The sequence below is a fragment of the Aulonocara sp. 'chitande type north' Nkhata Bay genome, linkage group LG1, assembly GCF_057382095.1.
Source record: "Aulonocara sp. 'chitande type north' Nkhata Bay isolate Kocher_YH1m ecotype deep benthic linkage group LG1, A_spYH_male_GT1.1, whole genome shotgun sequence".
NCBI lineage: Eukaryota > Metazoa > Chordata > Actinopteri > Cichliformes > Cichlidae > Aulonocara > Aulonocara sp. 'chitande type north' Nkhata Bay.
The window spans coordinates 37370046-37389384 of record NC_141344.1 but is presented as its reverse complement, the minus strand read 5'-3'; the positions used below and the strand labels follow the sequence as shown (position 1 = coordinate 37389384).

General features: G+C 45.2%; 1 protein-coding gene across 8 annotated transcripts in view; it reads left to right on the top strand.

Annotated features, from left to right (window-relative positions):
• The window catches only part of ppip5k1a (diphosphoinositol pentakisphosphate kinase 1a), a 35616-nt gene extending 19986 nt beyond the window's left edge, over positions 1-15630 (top strand). Inside the window, exons 19-32 of one of the 8 annotated variants that reach the window (XM_086294865.1) lie at positions 116-339; positions 842-969; positions 1060-1174; positions 1261-1368; positions 1987-2115; positions 2203-2343; positions 2633-2726; positions 4441-4566; positions 6506-6568; positions 10183-10242; positions 10871-11050; positions 12396-12533; positions 12635-12748; positions 13792-15630. In XM_086294865.1, coding sequence (XP_086150991.1) covers positions 116-339; positions 842-969; positions 1060-1174; positions 1261-1368; positions 1987-2115; positions 2203-2343; positions 2633-2726; positions 4441-4566; positions 6506-6568; positions 10183-10242; positions 10871-11050; positions 12396-12533; positions 12635-12748; positions 13792-14414 — 2243 coding nt within the window. In that variant the 3' untranslated portion in view covers positions 14415-15630. The remainder of the gene's footprint in view (positions 1-115; positions 340-841; positions 970-1059; positions 1175-1260; positions 1369-1986; positions 2116-2202; positions 2344-2632; positions 2727-4440; positions 4567-6505; positions 6569-10182; positions 10243-10870; positions 11051-12395; positions 12534-12634; positions 12749-13791) is intronic. The other 7 variants (XM_086294879.1, XM_086294872.1, XM_086294888.1 and 4 more) reach the window with 7 other exon arrangements.
• The last annotated feature ends 3709 nt before the right edge of the window (positions 15631-19339 follow it).

Genomic DNA, 19339 nt, shown 5'->3' with positions numbered 1-19339 from the left:
AGCTCAGGCCTCAGCGCGTTTTCTGAAGCTCAAATAAAAACCCAACATTTTGCTTTTGAAGCTCAGAGTCCCTGAAAGGTGCAGCGAAAAGCTGAAAACATCTGTTGCTCACCAGACCTGCAGCTGTACCACAGCGAGACGCTGGAGCTGATGTTGCAGCGCTGGTCCAAGCTAGAGAGAGACTTCCGCATGAAGAACGGCCGCTACGACATCAGTAAAATCCCCGACATTTACGACTGCGTCAAGTACGACGTCATCCACAACGCCACCCTCGGCCTCGAGGACACCCTGGAACTGTTCAGACTGTCTCGAGCTCTGGCTGACATCGTCATCCCACAGGTGAGGGGGCGGGGGGGTACAATAAGGATGGTTCAGAGTGACAGATCCATGCATGAGTCTTTATATGACTGATGTGCCAATAAACACATGAAACAAGCAGCTCCTCCAGGTGCAAGGAAAAGATGACATGCTGCTGAGGCTAAAGGTTTTATGTGACAGCAGAATCCTTTGTGCTGCACTTTACAGCTGTGGACTCCACACCGGATGTTGACTTTATTTAAAAACACTCAGTGTATATTGAGTGCTATTGTACACCTATATACAGGCCCACATATGTCAAATATGATTGATGATGGTTGTGCTGTGATGTGCTGTATAGCTGCTAAAACCAGTGAAGCTAAAGGAAAGTTTTGTCTGTGCACAGCTGATATTTTCACTGTAACAAAGTGTAAAACTTTCTTAGGCACCTGAAAATCACACAGTTTAATTACTCTGATATACTCTGAGTATATATTAAAGTCGTGTAGTATTTTAAGCTCATTTGTCTGTTGTTTTTTTGCAGGAATATGGCATAAACAGAGTGGAGAAACTGGACATAGCATACGCCTACTGCCTCCCACTGGTCAGAAAGATCCAGCTGGACCTGCAGAGGACTCACGAGGACGAGTCTGTCAACAAGCTGCACCCTCTGTGGGTCTAAGATTAGGAGTTGCGTGACTTAAATAGCGTTCCGACCGACCGGAGAATATTTTGAACTTGACCTCGGTTGTACGTTTGCAGGTACTCTCGAGGAGTGATGTCTCCTGGACGCCACGTCAGGACCCGTCTGTATTTCACCAGTGAGAGTCACGTCCACTCCCTGCTCAGCATTTTCCGCTACGGGGGCTTGCTTGATGTAAGCAAATGTCGATCTGGCTGAGCTTTGAATGTTTTCAGAGGAGGCACAAAGTCTGTATACGTTTGTGTGTGTGTGTGCAACAGGAGGAGAAGGACCAGCAGTGGAAGCGTGCCATGGATTACCTCAGTGCTGTCTCCGAGCTCAACTACATGACTCAGATTGTCATCATGCTGTACGAGGACAACAATAAGGTGTTTTTCTTTCCTTCTGATGTTCTGTTTGTGGTAGACGTGCAGTCACATGGTTCCATTTGTGACATGCTAGCTTTATAGCGTTTCTTCTTTTTATTTGAATAAATTCGATACACAGCTGTTTCAGGAGTGCAGCCATCTTTATCTTCTCCTAATTGAACACCAGCGATTAGTCAGACCCCCCAGCCATGCTTCAGCTGATACCTGGTAGCTAGCAGAGCGGTGTGCAGGGCAAATCAGAAACCTCAAAATGTTAGAATATTTTTATGATCGGTCTAAAAACAACAAGCAGCTGAAGGTGTGTCCCTGCAGTCGGCTTGAGGTGAAGCTCAGGCTGCTTTGACAGCGACCTGTTTGTGGTTTGGGTGTTTCATGATGATGATCATCTGTAAAACCGTCAGGTCAGCAGCCTTTGCCATAAATGTGGTTAAACATACCATGGATCTCTGTGTACTGACCTACATAGAGATCCATGGTATTTATACAGTTTATACTGAATTTGAGATCCCAGGTTTCAATTGTAAGCCAAAGTCATAACACCCCCCAAAAATCGATAATTTTTTATATTAAAGGCTCACCAATTAGAAATTTCTAATAACCGATTTTATCTTGCTACAGGACATCTCCTCTGAGGAGCGCTTCCATGTGGAGCTTCACTTCAGCCCCGGGGTGAAAGGTGTTGAAGAGGAGGAGAACGCTCCCACCGGCTTTGGCTTCAGGCCCGCCTCTGCAGAGGTAGCACGGCAGGTGGGATTGCAAAGAGTCTTCCTCGTTGCTCTTCTGCAGGTGGCAGTGTTTGCCGTCAGGTTTATACCGTATGTCTGCTCAATCCAGAACGGGCAAAAACAACCCGACCCCAGCAGCCTGGAGGACCTGTCACGGGATGAAACCGACCGTGCTGTGCCGCTGTCTGAGCCAATCACCATTCAGAGGAAGTCCCCACTTATTCGCAACCATAAGACCGGATCCATGGAGGTGAGACTGGCACTGAATGCAGAAAGAAGCAGACCCAGAATAGGAGTTTTAAAATTGTTTCAACAGCTCTTCACTGTAGACACTATAAACAGTGTAACTGAACTCTGTCTGTTAGCTTCTGCAGAGAAGAATCGTTCACGTTTTCCTGTGTTTTATCCACAGAAGACTTGGTTCCTGTGGTTTTAGCCTCTGGTCTTATCTACGGCTGTATTTCACTAAATAAAGTAGTGGTGGCTGATACGTGATGTAAAACATGCTTGTGGTATGTGTGGCGTGTTCTTTCCACCAGGTCCTGTCGGAAACATCGTCCTCCAAAGTCGGCAGTTACCGCCTTTTCTCGTTCTGCTCTCGTCAGTCCCCGGAGATGAAACAAAGTGGATTAGGTAGGTATTGTAATGCTCTGTTGCTGCGGCAACCGTATGACACGACTGAGTGGGAGGCTCGGGTGCAGCTACGAGAGTTTTTATCTCGGGAAGACATTTTTATTAATGGAAATGACACAGAATGAGGGCGGTGCTCATTGCTCTGAGACATGCACACAAGCTTTTTTCGAGCTGAGCATTTTGCAGGTTTGTGACTTCGTCAGCATTCAGAGGTAAAACATCCCTCTGTAGCAGGGCAGCCTAGTTTCCTGACATAAAATCAATTCTGCACAGATAAACGTGTCTGACACTGTTGCTAATTGCTGCTGACATGATTTCAAGAAATCAGAAAGGAAGTCATTTTGAGGTTGTTTCTGCTCCATTCATGCAAACTAAACATGATGAAAATGATTGGTCACCAGTGTCTGTGTGAATCTTGTATTCCGAGTTAAAGAGTGAACCTTTATGCAGGCCCATGAAGCCTCCGGGGCTTTCTCTGCCTCTGAGCAACTCCAGGGGTTGACTGTGATTGAGCTGTTGTAAAATCCACCTGAAATGTTTCCTCTCTGTCTTTCAATGATGTGTGAATGACATCAGGCACAGTCTGAGCTAAAGTCTAAAACATCATGGATGATGCTGTTAATCCTTCTCAGTTAACTTCTACGCTGCGTCTGCACTGGAAGCAGTTTGGAGCGTTGTGGTGACCAGAGGCCACCGAAGGTGAAAGACACTCAGTGACTTCAACAGAATAACTGCTGGCAACATGAATCGAGCAGGACCGCAGAACATTTTCTCTCTTCCAGCAGAGCGATTGAAGTGGCCGCTAGCGTGAGGATACTGTCAACTGACAGATCTGGTAGTAAATACATTCGAGCGGGGATTTCAGACTCCTCCTACATTTCTGTCATTTCGTATAGAACTTGACTACATTTAAACTAAACATTTATTCCCCGAGTTATTTTAATGTAAGAAAAACAAGTGCAGTTTCATCAGCACAGTTTTTCTACATGATAAAGACATGCTGCTTCATGCTTAAATTATAAGAAATAAATGTGTAAACTTACAGTAATGTTCTGTTAGCTCGTTGTGCAGCCTGTCCTCAAGCTATAAAATGGACATTTTGGGGTTTTTTCCTGTGAAAATCATATATTTCTTAGACGGTTATTTTAATGTGTGAATGGCCATGGGGGAGGTGCTTATCATTAGGACAAGCTGTAAACGCATGAAAATACAGGTAAAAGTTTAAGCATTCTGTCCTCCTTCACATTGCCCACATTGGAGTCTTTCGCAAGCCAGTTCTGGCCCCCGGGCCTTGTGTTTGACACCCCATGCATTAGAGGGTTACCTAGGCAATCGGGGCTTAGTGTCTGCAGCCAGCCAAGCGTCAGCTTCAAAGCCAATTGTTTCCAGTGTGGACGCAGCTTAAACGCCTCTCCTCTTTCTGTACTCTTTGATGTTCTTATTGATGTTTAAAGCTTTCTGTATGAATTAAACATGTGAAGGGGACGAAGAATTCTAGCCTTAGCTACAAAGTTGCACTTAATACATTAAATGGGACCTTTAATGTGGCTTAGTTCTGCGACCCCTCGTGAGTGCACGGTCTCCCACGAGTCCTTCTTTCTGCTTGTCTCTTTCTTTTTCCTCTTTGTGTCTCTGAATCTGTCTCTTTCTGGTCAGTTGTTTGAGTAACAGCATGTGATGTAGTAGTGACTAACCCGGCCCGCCCCCCTCACAGGCTCTCAGTGCGCTGGGCTCTTCAGCACCACTGTCCTGGGTGGGTCCTCTAGCGCCCCCAACCTGCAGGACTACGCACGCGCGCACCGCAAAAAATTCTCCACCAGCAGTCTGTCCTACAAAGACGGTACGTGTTTGAGACCGCGCGCCTTCACAAACCTGCACAGGACAACAGCAAATCAGCACACACCTCCTCTGTGTCGTAATGTGTAAATTATATCTGTCTGACCTGCGATGACGCCTGAAAGCTGCACACGTGAACATGAAACATGTTTAAGCTGGAGTCATTACAGTAGTTAGATAATCAGTGGACTGGGACACATGCCCATACATGTATAGAATATTTTTTTTACATTTTAGTCATATTTCTGTTAACTCCATATTCATTCTAGTCACCATATCCACTGACTCTTTTGTTTCCTCCTTTACTGCTTTGAGTAAACTTGATGTGCTCCTTTTTAGGATTCCTGCCTCAGGCCAAACCAAAACTATTTAATATTTGCCAAACAGGAAATGCAGAAAGGTTTAGCCAGAATAGCACGGCTGCTTTGAAATGAGTTTTTCAGGATACACTTGAGAGAAGCGTGGCAGTAGATGTACTCTGAGTTTGTGGAGTCTCACACGTCTTTGTAGAATGTCAGTTAAAACCAATATCACTGCAACATGAGAGCTAATTTAGTTAATTAGTAGGTAGATAACCATTTACACTGCTCAAAAAACTTCTTTACATTGTGGAATTCAGCTTTTAGTGGACGATCGATTCAAAATCTCGCCAAAAATCTGAGTTAAACTTTGAAATCACAATCCAAATTGTGTCATAATGTGGTTAAATGGTGTGTATTGTCCTCGTGTCCCTGTATACACTCCCACTGACATCTGGGCAGCTCCCAATGAGCTGACAGATGTTCATATTACCTGGATCAGGGCGTCAGTGAGCTCCTGGACAGTCTTTGGTGGATTTGGATGCACCGATGCATAAGATCCCAGTCAGTGGCATCGATGCCTTCAGCTAAGAGCTGCCTGCCCACTCTGGTCACGTGTGGCAGGGCTTTGTCCTGCACCAGTAGGGACACAGGACAGTGCCTAAGGTCCGAAGCCAGGTTTGGTACCAGGATTTCATCCAGCCACCAGGTAGCAGTACTGACCAACCTGCAGGACCCTTTTTATTTTGGCTCTCTACCTTGCAATATAAAGCACCTTGGTCCTTTGTTCTGTAAGGTAGCACTTATATAGTGCCTTAGCACGATATAAATGGAATAAAGTAATACGCGTCCCCATCACTCTCCCAGTGCCTGACTGGTCATGGCAGACGACCTGTTTCACGTTTTTACATCCCAACGTGTTTTTTAGTTTCCTAGTCTATCATTATGTTTCTGTTTAGCTGCTGAAGCAACAGAAACATCATCACCGAGCAGCTAACTGCCCCTCTTCCAAAGTAAGAATCTCAGTGCTGTATGTCAAGGGTTGTCATGTTGTCCACCAGGTGGCAGTGCGGTATCATAAAGCATCCACCCTCCTGGCTGTCTCACAGTTTGCTCTTTTGTCATCCATCTTGTTCCACCTCATATTCAAGACTGCAGGTTCCCTTCTGTTTTCAGCCAGTGGACGCTCGCGTGTCAGAGTAGTCGGGGTCATATTTATATTTATTTTCTATGCTGAAGCATCGTAATGCGGGTCATTTTTAAATTGTTGCACACAACCCAGTCAGACTGCACCTGTCACAGTTAAACTTGGAGGCAATGAAAGCAGCATTTAGTCGTGAGTATCGGGCTCGTGAATCCTCATGTTTTTAAGTTAAATTCATGTCATTTCACTTTATTAGAAGATGCTGTGCCAGTGTTTCGACCCACAGCCATCTTCAGCCATCTTTAACCATCCTGTTTGAACAGCACCTTCAGTCAGGGCCGCTTCACAGACTGATTCCTAAACCACACATTTGTAGTTGATGACTCTTCTTCTGCACTGCGTCCGCCTTAGACAAGAACAAGAAATGATCAAACCTAATCTACACTTTACTGTGGCTCATAGTAACACTAGTGATTTTTTTTTTTTTTTTATTTCCTCAGAGTTGTTGTCTATGCCGGCAGTAAAACGATTTTCTGTGTCGTTTGCAAAGCATCCGACTAATGGTACGTCTGCTTCTTTCAAGTATTTTTCCACTTCACCTACCTTTGTCTTGCATGTCTTCAAACTTTTATAATTTTTTTTTTTTTACCTTGGATTTTTTAAATTTATTTTGTTTTTTCCACATGGCCCTCCAACATTCCAGGTTTCCATTATCTTTTTATTTCTAATTATTTTAATTCTATTTTTGTTTACCCATACACTTTGGACTTTTCTAACACTACCTGACATTCTCTCTCTAACCAGGGTTCCCACTAGTTTGTAAAATATAGTAAAGTAAATCCAGAGACAGGGAATGTCAGAGAATCATACAAAGACCTCACACACATGTGGGAAAAACCAAATAGGGACTGAAAAATAAAACATCTTGTTATTGCTGCTGGTCTGCTTTTCAAACTACCAAGTAGAGGAGGGATGTCCAGGAGAAGGGGAGTAGACTGTGCAGCACAGTTTGCCTTCTGTTTGAACAGCACATATCAGTTTATATAGGTCCCCAGCAGTGCTGATGTAGTTTGGTCCTGACCAGGAGACTCACAGGTTTGAGATCGCTGGGCCAGGTGAAACAAAAACGTCTGAATGACAACAGTCACAAATAATTTTTTTTAATTTTTTCATCAACCCTGCCTTATCAGAGGGCTGTTTTATTTATTGTTGGATTACAAAAAGTTTTGAGGACTTGCAACAGACAAAGAAGGCTCAGAAATGAAGCAGAATCTTTTACTGTAGGTCAAAAAGCCACAATTGCAATTTCTGTTCAGCTAATTAAGAACCAGTCAGATGTTTACCAGCCAAAGTCTCACGACTCCCTGTGAGGGTCTGTCTGTAGCAGACGACAGAAGATAGATCCGCGTCACCTTCAGGTGCCGGAGCTGCGGGAGTCAGGAAATAGGATCCATCTGACAAAGCTCCAAGATTCTTTTCCTCATTCCTCATCTCGATCGCATGCTCTTTCTCTCTGTCGTCATGTTCAGTGTAGCACTCGTTAGGAAGATTTTGATTGGTCACACATGTTGCCAACTCTGGATTATGTCATTTCATCCGTCTGTCAGCTCAACTTCACGTGGAACAGGTTTGTTAAATTAGAAGACAGCGTGTAGCAGTGATACTGTTAAAACAGTAAGAACACAAATCATGTTTTAAACTTCTCACGTCTTTTATTTTGGGCCTGTTGTCATTTAATATCTTACTAAATTAACCCAGTTCAGTGTTTAAGTTCTTGGATTTATTCATTTTTCATGTTTCATCTTATTTTTTTACAAAGTTGGAAGAACGATGTAGAAGTCGAGCTGAAGTCGGCGTGCGTTCCACCGTTTATTTGCTCATGCAGAGCCTACGATTTTCAACTTAAGCAAACATGCTGCTGTTCAGTCCTCCAACATCGTTGTGCACCACCTTCTTCTTCTTCTTCATTTCGGTTGCGTGGCTCAAAACATTGAATTTACCTGAATAGTAAAATAATACCATTTTCCGTGAGAGGCTGCTCCGGCTTCATTGACTCTCTGAAACAATCTCTCTGCCTCCTCAGATTTGGTCCCAAATAAACTGCCCCACTGACATCAGGAAATATGCATGAAGGCAGTTTCAACTCCTGGATCAAACCATTAAATTCTCCTTGCTGCTGCTTTCTCTTGAGAACTGGATGAACCCAGAATTGTGCATATTTAGAGAATTTCCTGTTGCTTATTTGCAGCACGCTTGGTGTTTCATGGCCTTTACACAGAAAAGAACAGTTCCCAGTCTCGTCCTCACAGTGAGGAATACACCATATAGTCTTTTATTTATGTTTTAAGGTTATTGAATGGAAATGTGTTTGTATATTATGAATACATCTTCCAACAAATGAATGCATTCTCGTTAACTTGGAATTTATCCATTCATCCAAAACACTTAGGAGTGGGCACCAGTTTGCCAAAGCCGTCACATTTCCTCGCCATCTTGAACACAGTAGCAGATATGGACAAGTCCACATACGTAGTATGCCAGCTTAGTTATTGCCAATATTGCTACTTAAAGTCAGCAAATTGGACATGTGGGAGGGAGAAAGCTGCAAAAGCTGGTAGTAAGCTAACATGGTGCCAGCTAACGTTGGGCTAGAGTGTCCTAAACATCACACTTTGATACACAGAGTTTATTTACTAAGTGTAAAAGTCCAACAATGTTAGTGAAACTGTCTTTGAAAAGCATCTAATGCCTGTAATAACAGCTAACAGCAGCTAACAGAGGCTAACAGACTCACACACTGGCAAAAAGCCTTACCGCTTACTCAGCGACAAGCTCAGGATGTTCTCAACAAAACGCCTCAGCGTCGCTGTCATTGGACAGAAATGAGCTTTGCTGACTCGTCTTCTCATTTTGGACTCCATGTCTCAGAGTAAACAGACGCTCAGCTTGAATTAAAGGGGCCAAGAAGACACAATTCAGTTGACTGCAGTCTGCTGACATCTAGCCAATGTATCTGCATAATGAAGAGCACTTGCTAGCTGTGAATACACCAGACTCTATAATCTAGCATCAGTGCAATCAGACATCAAGAAGGCATTATTAGAGGGAGCTTTTGGTTAAAGTTCAGCGCCTCTATAGGATCATTCCTAAAGAGAACATGAAAGCAACTTCTGACTGGTAAACATCTGTCAAATCTGTGTTAACACTGTAACATGGTGCTGAGGTACATTACATTCTCTAGCATTAATCAGCTGTTAAAAAGAAAAAGCTGCAGTTCACTAAATGATCTTCCCACCTTCTCAGTTTCCTCAGTTAGAAAGCAGCAGAAGATTGTAAAGAGCTCAGGGTGGGAACCCTGTTTAACATCCCGCATACAGTCTGCAGATTGATCACCATTACCCCAATAATTCAGTTATTGCCTTTTTTTTTTTTAATCCCCCCCCCCCCAGTCAATAGGTGTGTGTGCGTGCGTGCGTGTGTGTGTGTGTGTGTGTGCATGCGTACACGTAACATACACCTGTGGTCCTTATCATAGAGGTTGTCAGCTGAGCTCATTGTTCAAACAATAATCAGTGTTTAACCCGTCCCTTCTTTCCTCTGAGCTCTGCCTCGGTGATTTTAAACCTGCGACTTTTCCTCCTGGTTTGCTCGTCCAGTCACAGCCGATCAAACCAGGATAAGCTCCTACTGGCAAACTGGGAAAGGCTTAAGGCTTGGCTCATCCCATCTCCTTTGTCTGTTGGGTTTTCCCTTTTAAATTCATTAGCACACAGATGATACCATTGCTCACAAAACCTGAAACTTTCTTTTCCACTGCTTTGTGACGGGTGTTGAGTCAGGGGAGCTGTAGTCACCCTAGCACCTCATGCTCTGGGCCACATGCTGGTGTGCTCGGCTGGCTTTTCTGTCCTCCAAGGAACTGGTTTAAATGGGTTTAATAGACCTGTAGTTGGGATTTATATGGATTTCTCATCTGGGTTGAGCGGTTTCTTTCGTCTTGCTTGTGTAACTAGTGCGATGGCTGAAGGAGTTGTTGCTTTGGTGGCAGGTTTCTGTGAACATCACACACGAAGACTCTATTTAAACGTTTAAAATCGCCCACTTTCTTGCAGACACTGACAAACCCTGAATGAGTTTCTCCTGGTGTTGTTCACATACAGTATGTCATTCACCACAGGAACACAAGATGACACCTCCACCGTTGCAGTGGCCCCATCACGCTGGTGCACTGCGGCAGGTACGAGCACCCCGCACTCCCCCCGCCCCGCGTTGGCGTTTTTGTGTTGCAGAGTAACCGAGCGGCGTGGCCGGGTGGCCCTGCTGCAGACAGTAGACGTAGCATTTAACAGCTCCTGGCGTCTTTCTTTGGAGAGGTGGTGTCAGATTTGGGCTCTGCGCTTCCTGTTAACGTCCTGCGTCACTCTTGCTCCTTCGCGGGTTCTCATGGTTCCTGTTACCACAGCTGTTTTAATGTTGAGACGCCGCAAAGGAGCAACATGTGTGTTTGTGTGTTATTGCTTTGTTTTTCCTTTTTTTCCTTTTTTCTCTTGCTTTAAGCTTTACTAAAACGCTTGACGATCTGCCGCTTTTTCTTTTTCCCGACCTTTGGCTGTGTGGCAGCCAGGAGACGCTGCTGGCTGCTGCTTGTCATTTTAGAGTTTCCCCTCATGCACACATCTTTCCTCTGTTCCACCCGCCTCCCGCTGAGCTCTTATTTCTCCTCTCATCTGTGTCGTACTTCAGTGCTTCTCTCTCCCCCCTTCCTTGCTTAAAACCTCTCGTTTCATGTCTTTTGTACTGCTCCCACCCCCCTCCCCTCTCCGACCACTGCTCTGTCCTTTCTCGCTCTCCCTCTTCTTCTTTAGAGCCCCTGGAGGAGCACCACGTGGCCCAGTTGTTGAGGCGTTTCTCCACCGACCTCAGCCTGGGCCGCCACCTCTCTCTGGACCAGGCACTGGCCCACCACCTCCACCAGTGCTCCTACCACCTCCGCCTCTTCCGAAACTGGCTCATCTCCGGCCACGATCCCCTAGAGTACCTCCACGGTCAGCCCCTGGCCCCGCCCTCCATACCCCAGCCTCATGCTCTGTTACAGCCACAGCTCGCGGTTTAGTTGGGACTGTGCTTGTTCTGTGGTTGACTCTCATGCTTTGCCTCTTGATGTTTCTGCATGCTTGCCTGTTTCTGTGGTTATGCAGATTGCAAGCTGGAGTCGTGTGAGCTGTCGGGGGTTTTGTGGGGGGCATCATTGTTTTGCAGCTACTGTCTTTCCTCTCTGAGGTGGTTGCTGCCTCTCAGGTTTTGATTGCCTTTTTCTTTAGAATAATATCACATTTTTTCCAATTTAGCTGAAACTACAAGTTAAAAGTAAGGTTTCACCTAACAGCCCTAAATAATCTCTCGTGTATGTTAATAACAGTTAGCACTGCGATTGCCATATGCCAGCCTGCCCTCCTCTCAGTAAGTTGTGTAGTCTCAGTGTCAGCTCGTGGGCCTCTGGTCACTGTCCTCTCATTGGTCAGTCACCAGATTTACTCCAATAAGCAGCAACACTGTTAGACTTTCCCACAGGTGAGTTGACGGCGCAGGCCTGTGCAGCACCCTCTTTGTACTGCACTGTCTGTTCAGGTTTCCATGTGCCATCACAACACACGACCACCGCCACACGTGTGCGTTTGGGGTCAGCTGTTCGGGTTCGTGGGAATGCCAGACGCCCTTCCACCTGACCTTAACCAGCATGTGATTCCTGCTTGTTTGCTGTACATGTGGCGTACACTCACCACCCCCTCCCCCCAGCCCGTGCAGCTGAGCGCAGTACGAACACCCTCTGTGGAGGTTGTGGAAGGCCGAGGCAGGCTGCAGTTTGATGCTTTGTGATTGTGAACGGCTCTGGTGAATTGCGGCTTGGTTGTGAACTAACAGCGGATGAAGCGCCTTGGATGACGAGTCGGGGCTGAGCTGCGGTCTGGACGGCTTTGACTGCTAACGTGCTGCTGTCGCAGCTGTGTAACAGGACTGAGCAGAAGGGCTGACGTTCTGTATTTTTTGCGACCTGCTTGCTTTTGCAAATCCCGCGAGACGTCTGAGATACGTAGACTCTTTCTGTTTTTGATATGGTGTCATGTTGTCTTGGCGTCCAGCATGGTTTTTTGCAACTTGCCTGGGTCGAAATACCACGGAGGCTGGCGGGAGTCCACACGGGGTTAGAGCCTGTACTGAAGCAGGAGCAGGATTTCAGAGCACTTTTTTTTTTTAGGTGTAGTGATGGGTGGCGTTGGGGGCAGTGGTGTTGGGTGTCAGCTGAAGTGGTTCTGCCTGCTCTTCTTCTGACTCCCTGGGCAGACTCAGGGCTGATGGGCCTGCTGGCTTCCTATCTCTCTTCTGCCGCAGGCTTTGAAGGATGCTCCATGGTGCCCTCCATCTATCCTCTGGAGACGCTGCACAACTCACTGTCTCTGAAACAGGTTAGCGAGTTCCTCACCAGCGTGTGCCAGAACGCGGGGGATCCACACACTAGGACCACCAGAGGTAAGACACACAAACCGACACACTCCTGTTTGTATTTATAGACATCGTAGCCACACCTGACTACGCTCAGCCTGACCTGCGATCCCTCCGTCTCTTTGTAGCTTTGTCAGCCATGTTTGGTGCACACAGCCAGCCGTCAGTAGACTCGTACATCCCTCAAAGGGTCCTCTCTTCCTCCATCTCGCTCAGATCTCGTTCTGACAGGCCTCCTTGGTGTGAGTATCGCAGCACATCCTCCATCTCTCAGGATCTGACATTTCTAGGTTTCTCTGCTGTGTCACTTCCAGACGTTTGGGGATTATTTATGGAAGCCAAGTTGTCCCTTACAGCCTGTTTTAAACTAAGCTCACAGTTTATGTCTGTCTTTGTATTTATCTATTTTTGTGATAAATAAAGACTGCAGAACCCAGTGAACCGACCAGTGACCCACCCATGTGGGTTTTTCAGGGTCGATATACTTGGATTCAAATAAAACTTTAATCATTTGTGATACATGTGAACAGCAAGGAGGAAATAGACTATTTAAAACTATAGAAATTGGTAGTATCAGTAGTAATGATATTTATATATTGAGCAATGAGTGTGACAGGAACAACAGATAAAAATTAGCATCCTTCTAAGTCTGCCCCTTTTACACGATGAACCTAAGTGTTCATGTTGCGTCTAATTTTCTTGGTCTTCATAATATTTAACTGTTTCTTTGTTTTTTTACCACTTTCATGGCTTTATTAAAAAAACATATATTAAACGATTGTTATGACAATTGTGGTTTACCTGCAGTTGTTTTGGCTACTGGCTAACTTAGCCATTAGCGTAATTTTACCCTTTTGCTGTTTAATTTTATTTACACAACACCAACTCACAACAACAAGGCGCCTCAAGGTGCTTTATACTGTAAGGTCGAGCCTACAATAATACATACAGAGAAAAACCCAACAATCATATGACCCCCTATGAGCAAGCAGTTTGGCGACAGTGGGAAGGAAAAACTCCCTTTTAACAGGAAGAAACCTCCGGCAGAACCAGGCTCAGGGAGGGGCGGGGCCATCTGCTGTGATTGGTTGGGGTGAGAGAAGGAAGACAGGATAAAGACATGCTGTGGAGGAGAGACAGAGATGTTAGCATAGCCTTAGCAACTGTAATCTGAAAACTGCTAAATACAAACCACAGCAGTCACCCAGGCTGATGAGGAGTGATCCCTAGAACCAGTGTGCACAGGCTTCCTCTGCAGATCAGACCTTCTTTTCTGTCCCTGCAGACAGCAGCGGTCCATCCAGTACCGTATCCAGCGCTGGGCCCTCCTCTCCCACCACGGCTGACACCTCCCCGAGGTTCAGCTTCAGCGATAAGATCTCCCTCACTCCTCAGAGCAGCGAGGAAACCCACTCATCTCAAAACCTTTCTGCTCAGCTGGCACCTGCGGTTGCGTCACCAGCCCACGAATCAACCGACTCTGCTGTTCCAAACCTCGCCGAAGTCCCTTTGACTCCAAATAACTCACCAGAAGATGATCCGGAGCCGTGTGCAGTCACCGACCAGAAGCCCGACAACCCTGCGCCACCGCTGGAGGTGGAAGAGGGGCCTTCGTTAGCTGCCGATCCCTCGGATCCCAGCCTCAGACCTCCATGCTCGGCTTTAGCTGAACTCTCTCTGGGTCGGATGGAGGGTTACTGCCTCCCGGGCTCCCTGCCTGTGCTGCTGGAGCTCAGAGAGAGCAGCAGCGAGGCAGGCTCCAGCTCCCAGACACCCCAGTCCCCAGAGGGGCCTGACGAATTCTTTGACACCCATGAGTCCATGGAGTTGTGGATGGACAGTCCAGAAAGCCTCCCACATCAAGAGACGCCCCTGGAGGCTGGACGCACTAACATGGGCGAGCCGTAGAGCAACACTGGGGCAACTGCTGTGGTTCCAGCATTCATCATTAATATGAACAGCGTAGTATTGAACTGAGCTACAACTATCCAGGCCTTCCCTTTTCTCTCTTGTGACTCTGATGAGTGATCTCGGGCAGCTCTGTGTTGGAGAATCAGATGACAGTGCCGTACATGCTGTTCATCGCCTGCTCGGCCCTCTGGTTCAGTCCATCCACAGGTGAAGATGGGACAGCTTGGAGAAGGTCAAGCTAAATAGAAAAGCTTTTTGTTACTGTCACTTGTTCGCTGTTATAAATGCCTTTGTTTGAATGATTGTAGACACGGGGTCTTAAATGTGCTATTAGGCTAAAAGCTTGAGCTAAATGAGGCTGAAAAGCTGCAGAAAATTGTCCAAGATGATTTTCTTTTTTTTCTTGATTTATTGTGACCATAAAGTTACTGATTAACGGAGCTTTAAATTGTGTTACGTGTGCTGGATGTATATCTACTCTCACAGTACCAGCTTTCAGGGCATGTTGGTGTGGCTAATGATCGTTAGCGATCAGCGAGCTTTCTGTTTGTTCCTCAGTACAGGAACTAAAAGATCAAACGCAGACTCTGAAAAATACAATCAGCAAATCTTCTGCTTTTCGTCAATCTGCAGCGTCCCTCCGGTGCCGGGCGTCCGTGGCACTGCATGTTTGATTTTTAAAGAGGCTGAAGCTGAGTGGAAGTGTTCAGTCTCCGGGTCAAACCGTGTGTGCACTGCTTACTGCCAAAGTCCTCAAGCCTCATTACAAAGTTAATATAATCAGTAGGAAATGATAGAGGAAATATTTATTTTGAAACGGCATCTAAAAACAAAAGTCTGTATTTTTAATACCCACACATCGGATATGGAATTGTACCACAGCTACTGTGTATATTTGTGTTTTTGTAAAGTCACGACGTGATGCAGGAAGGATCCGAAAGCTAATCTTTTATGTCATCACTGAACAAACGGGAGGGGCATTTTACATTCTGTGTGCTTTTTAATGTGGCGACCAGTTATGTAGCAGCCGTGTGCGTGGAGGCAGGCGCACACGCTTGATTCAGGTAGTCGAGGATGCTGATGTGCAATTGCGTGTTCAATCAGTCCGGTTTCATGTTACATCACAAAGTACTGTGAGTACTGTGAAATCCATGACTGTGAGTTTGGGAAACTCTGACCTGTCTGTGTGTGCAGAATAAAAAACGTGACACCAGTGTGGCCCTGCTGTCTTCTTGAGCTCATGTTCTTTGTGCACGATGGGTTCATTTATGTCCTTCTGACTTACTTATAGCGTGCAGGTTCTATCCCTCAGATATAAGGACGTCATCTTTGCTTTCTGCAGCTTCCATTTCACTCCACACAGTCACATTGAAGCTGAAGTTGCATGTAGCCAAACTGTTGGGAGCAAAAGAGAATTAAATCTCCAAACTAACGACCACTCAGGAACGAGCTGTCCCAGCTTGGCAGTGGGGCGAGTGCCCCCAGAAGTTTATTCTCCATGGTCACTGATGCGTTCCCAGAACAATAATTGAAGCAACATGAAGCTGTCGGCGTATTGCAGAACAGAATGTGGTTGTGTGGATCATTCATGCAAATGGGGAACGAAGGCCGAATGCTCCAATCCAACAGAGGAGCTGCTGCACCATCAAAGATGGCGCTGGCACGGCTGGCAGCCTTAACCCAATTTCCCTCGGGATGAATGAAGTATGATCAATCAATCAAAAAAAAAAGACCGATGCTGGTTGTGGTAAAAAGGTGTAATAGTGTTAGTGTTAGTAAATGCCTGTTAATTTAAATTGACTTGAGACAACCGGGGTGGCTTCGGCCCCCCAGCGACTGTAAACTGGATACCTAAGAAGATGCTTTCAATCTACTGCCAAGCCGTTATTCAAGGTGTTCAAGTTGATGTCAGGACTTGCAGGTTGTTCCACTCTAAACACAATGTTGTTTTCTTTATTATTTTTTTCTCTATGCATGGAGCACGTTGTAAATTAAAAAAAAAAAAAAGTGGGGGAAGGTTCAGAGGCTCCAGCGCTCTCCAGGACTCTGAGTCTCTTCCTGAGAATAAATGAGCTCTGAAGTGTTCGCTAAGTAAATGTGTCAAAGGTAGATGTGTCCTGACACCTGGAGTTACCGTTCTCACAGTGTATGTTGTCACCGTGGAGGTCAGCGCTGTGAGTGATGAGCCGGAGAACAGAAGTGCAGAGGAACGTAGGCGATGGGGATATTTTATGAATGGAAAAATTTCATCTGCACCATTTCCAGGTGTTTGATGAACACACTCAGGTAAAGAGTAGCACGATTCTCTCTTAAATGTTTTCAAAAACTTCTTCTCTTTTCAGGAATACAAAGACCTCTCAGTCACCAAGTTCTGTTAATGTCCAGGGTTGCGATGTTCAGGTGATGTGTTAGAAAGTCCATGAAGTGAGGTGTATTTAAAGTCATTGTTGCGTTGCTGCCATTGTCTTTAGATTTTTCCTTTGGATTTCTGTTGAGAGTATTTTCAGCCCAATGAGTTTGGATAGAAAAGCGTATGAACTTCTTTAAGTTGCTTGAAGATGTTTCACCTCTCATCCGAGAAAAAGCTTCAAGCAACTTAAAGAAGTCCAAGCTCCTTAGACTACGATGACCTGGATGACTGAGAACCTTCACTGACTGTAGAAAGATGTTTTCTGCTCTCATTGGTTCAGCCCATCGGTCTTTGGCAAGTTGTTGCACCTCCGTCCTGGAAAGGACCCGATATTTTTTGAACATTAGATTTTCCTGAAGTCCTATATTCTAGGACCTAGAATATAGTTCCTCATGTATCCGCCTGCCTGCCTGTAACTGTTGTGTCTATCTATCCTCTAGCAGAGCCAGGACCAGAGCTAAGTGACTATATTTGGATGAAGTTATTAGCTCGGCACCCCGTTCAGTCAAACCAAAGCATTAAAAAGGAAAATCACCCAGTGTAAACTTGAAGGAGTGCTTCTGTATCAGCTGTTTTATATACGTCAACTTATCTTCTGACATTCATCACCATGCAAGGCCTGAAACATTAGTGATTTATTTAAAACTGTAGTTTACTCTGTGCTGCTCGAGGTTGGCTCCAAACGTCAGTCTATGTTACAATGGTAGTTAAAGTCTTACAGCCCAGTACAGGAGCAGTTCAGGCTTTAATGATAATTACTGGTGTCCCCGTTGGAGTCTGCTGGGCTTCATCCACTACTTCAAGTCGTTAAACTGGACCTTTTTCGGGTTTTGGATTATCTGACTAATACTATGACCTGCTGTGTGCTACAGACTTTTGTGTGAGTATAATTTGTCTGTTACTTGGTATTAATTAGCCTATATGTGTCTGCTGCACCTGTGCAGTTTAGTAATGCAGCTTTGCTAACTAGCATGCTAACTCCACACTTTCATTTGTAAGGTAACTTCTGCCTCCAAAAACAAGATTTGGACAAAATCCTGAAGTTTCCAAAACAAATGGGAACATCATGCTGTCTGTGGATTCACTGACCTTTGACAGGTCAGATATGACGGTTTACAGTTAACAGGCTTAGAGTAACCAGCTAGGCACAAATCTGCTTCAGAGGAGTACGTGGTTCTTTCCAGCTCCAAAGCAAAGGGAAACATCCACATCTATTGTTCCCTCTATTCTCCAGCCTGATCCTGTGACCCAGCGAGTGATGTCATTGCTGCATCCATTCATCAGCTTCTCACAGCGAGGATTGTCCTCCAGCTTCCGGCTGCTCCTTCCCCTAGGATGGTACCATCTTCAGACTCCACGGTGTCTGGGAATCACTGCCGTATCTGTTTGCTTTGTTTTGGTTGATAAATGGCTCCTATCACCAGTGGAGGGCCTCGGCACTCCAATCCAGCATACTTTGTGGCTCTTAAACTTTTTTTTTTTTTTTTTTTAAAGGGTTTCTAACTCAGGTGCAAAGCAGTGAGAACCGCGAGCCATGGAAACTGGTTACTGTAAAAGCTAAAAGAAATCCTAATATATTCTAATTAAATAGAGTCAGTTTGTTTAAGGCTTTACACTTTTATATGCCTTTATAAGTGATGAATGGTTAAGTTTATGAACCACTCATAGACTACTTTTCCTTCCTCGTGGCCTTAGTGTGGATTTAGCTATGTTGATTCATCTTGACACTCTGCGGTCCAGACACTGGAACAATCTGGGCTTCGTTCTGCTTGATGAACCCTTTAACAGCACGTGGGGTGTATCATGTGGGGCATCACTGGATGAACCAAGGTTTTAATGGTTTGATTACGATGTGGTTGTTTCAGAAGCTGTGTCTGACATTAGTGGTGTTATCTGGTGGTTTCCACCCAATTTTACTGAGAGGGCAGCCAGAGCTGGTCCGCAAGCATGATTCAGACCGAAATAAAAGGTTTTGACAGGGCAGTCTGAAAGCTTTGTTCTCTGGTGATGAACTCTACTGATCCTCTGACCTTTTCTTATTGTGCCAAGATAACTAATTGTCAATACATTAATGTCTTCATAGAGGACGACTCCCAATTATTGAAAAACATCTCCCCATAAACAAGCTGGACTGTCATGATCCCCAGAGGATAAACCATGGTAACGTTTCTATCAACATTGTAGTTTTTTTGTTTCAACATCAGGCTCGTTCAACCTTTAAATACCAACACTGCCGAAGTTCAGAGAATCCAAAATATACTTAATAGAATTTTTACCCCTCTGCAGTAAGAGGCTGAAGAATGAAGTGAGGTTGGAGTTTCACCCCATCCATGTAACTCCTGAAACTCTTGAACGAGTTCAAATCTGTGACCTCAAGGTGAGAGGTCAAGTTTTCTAAAAGTCTTCAATTCAGTTTTAATTATATAGCTCCAAATGATAAAGAAAACCCCAACAATCATGTCACCACTTATGAGCAAGACCTTTGGTGACAGTGGGAAGGATAAACTCTCTT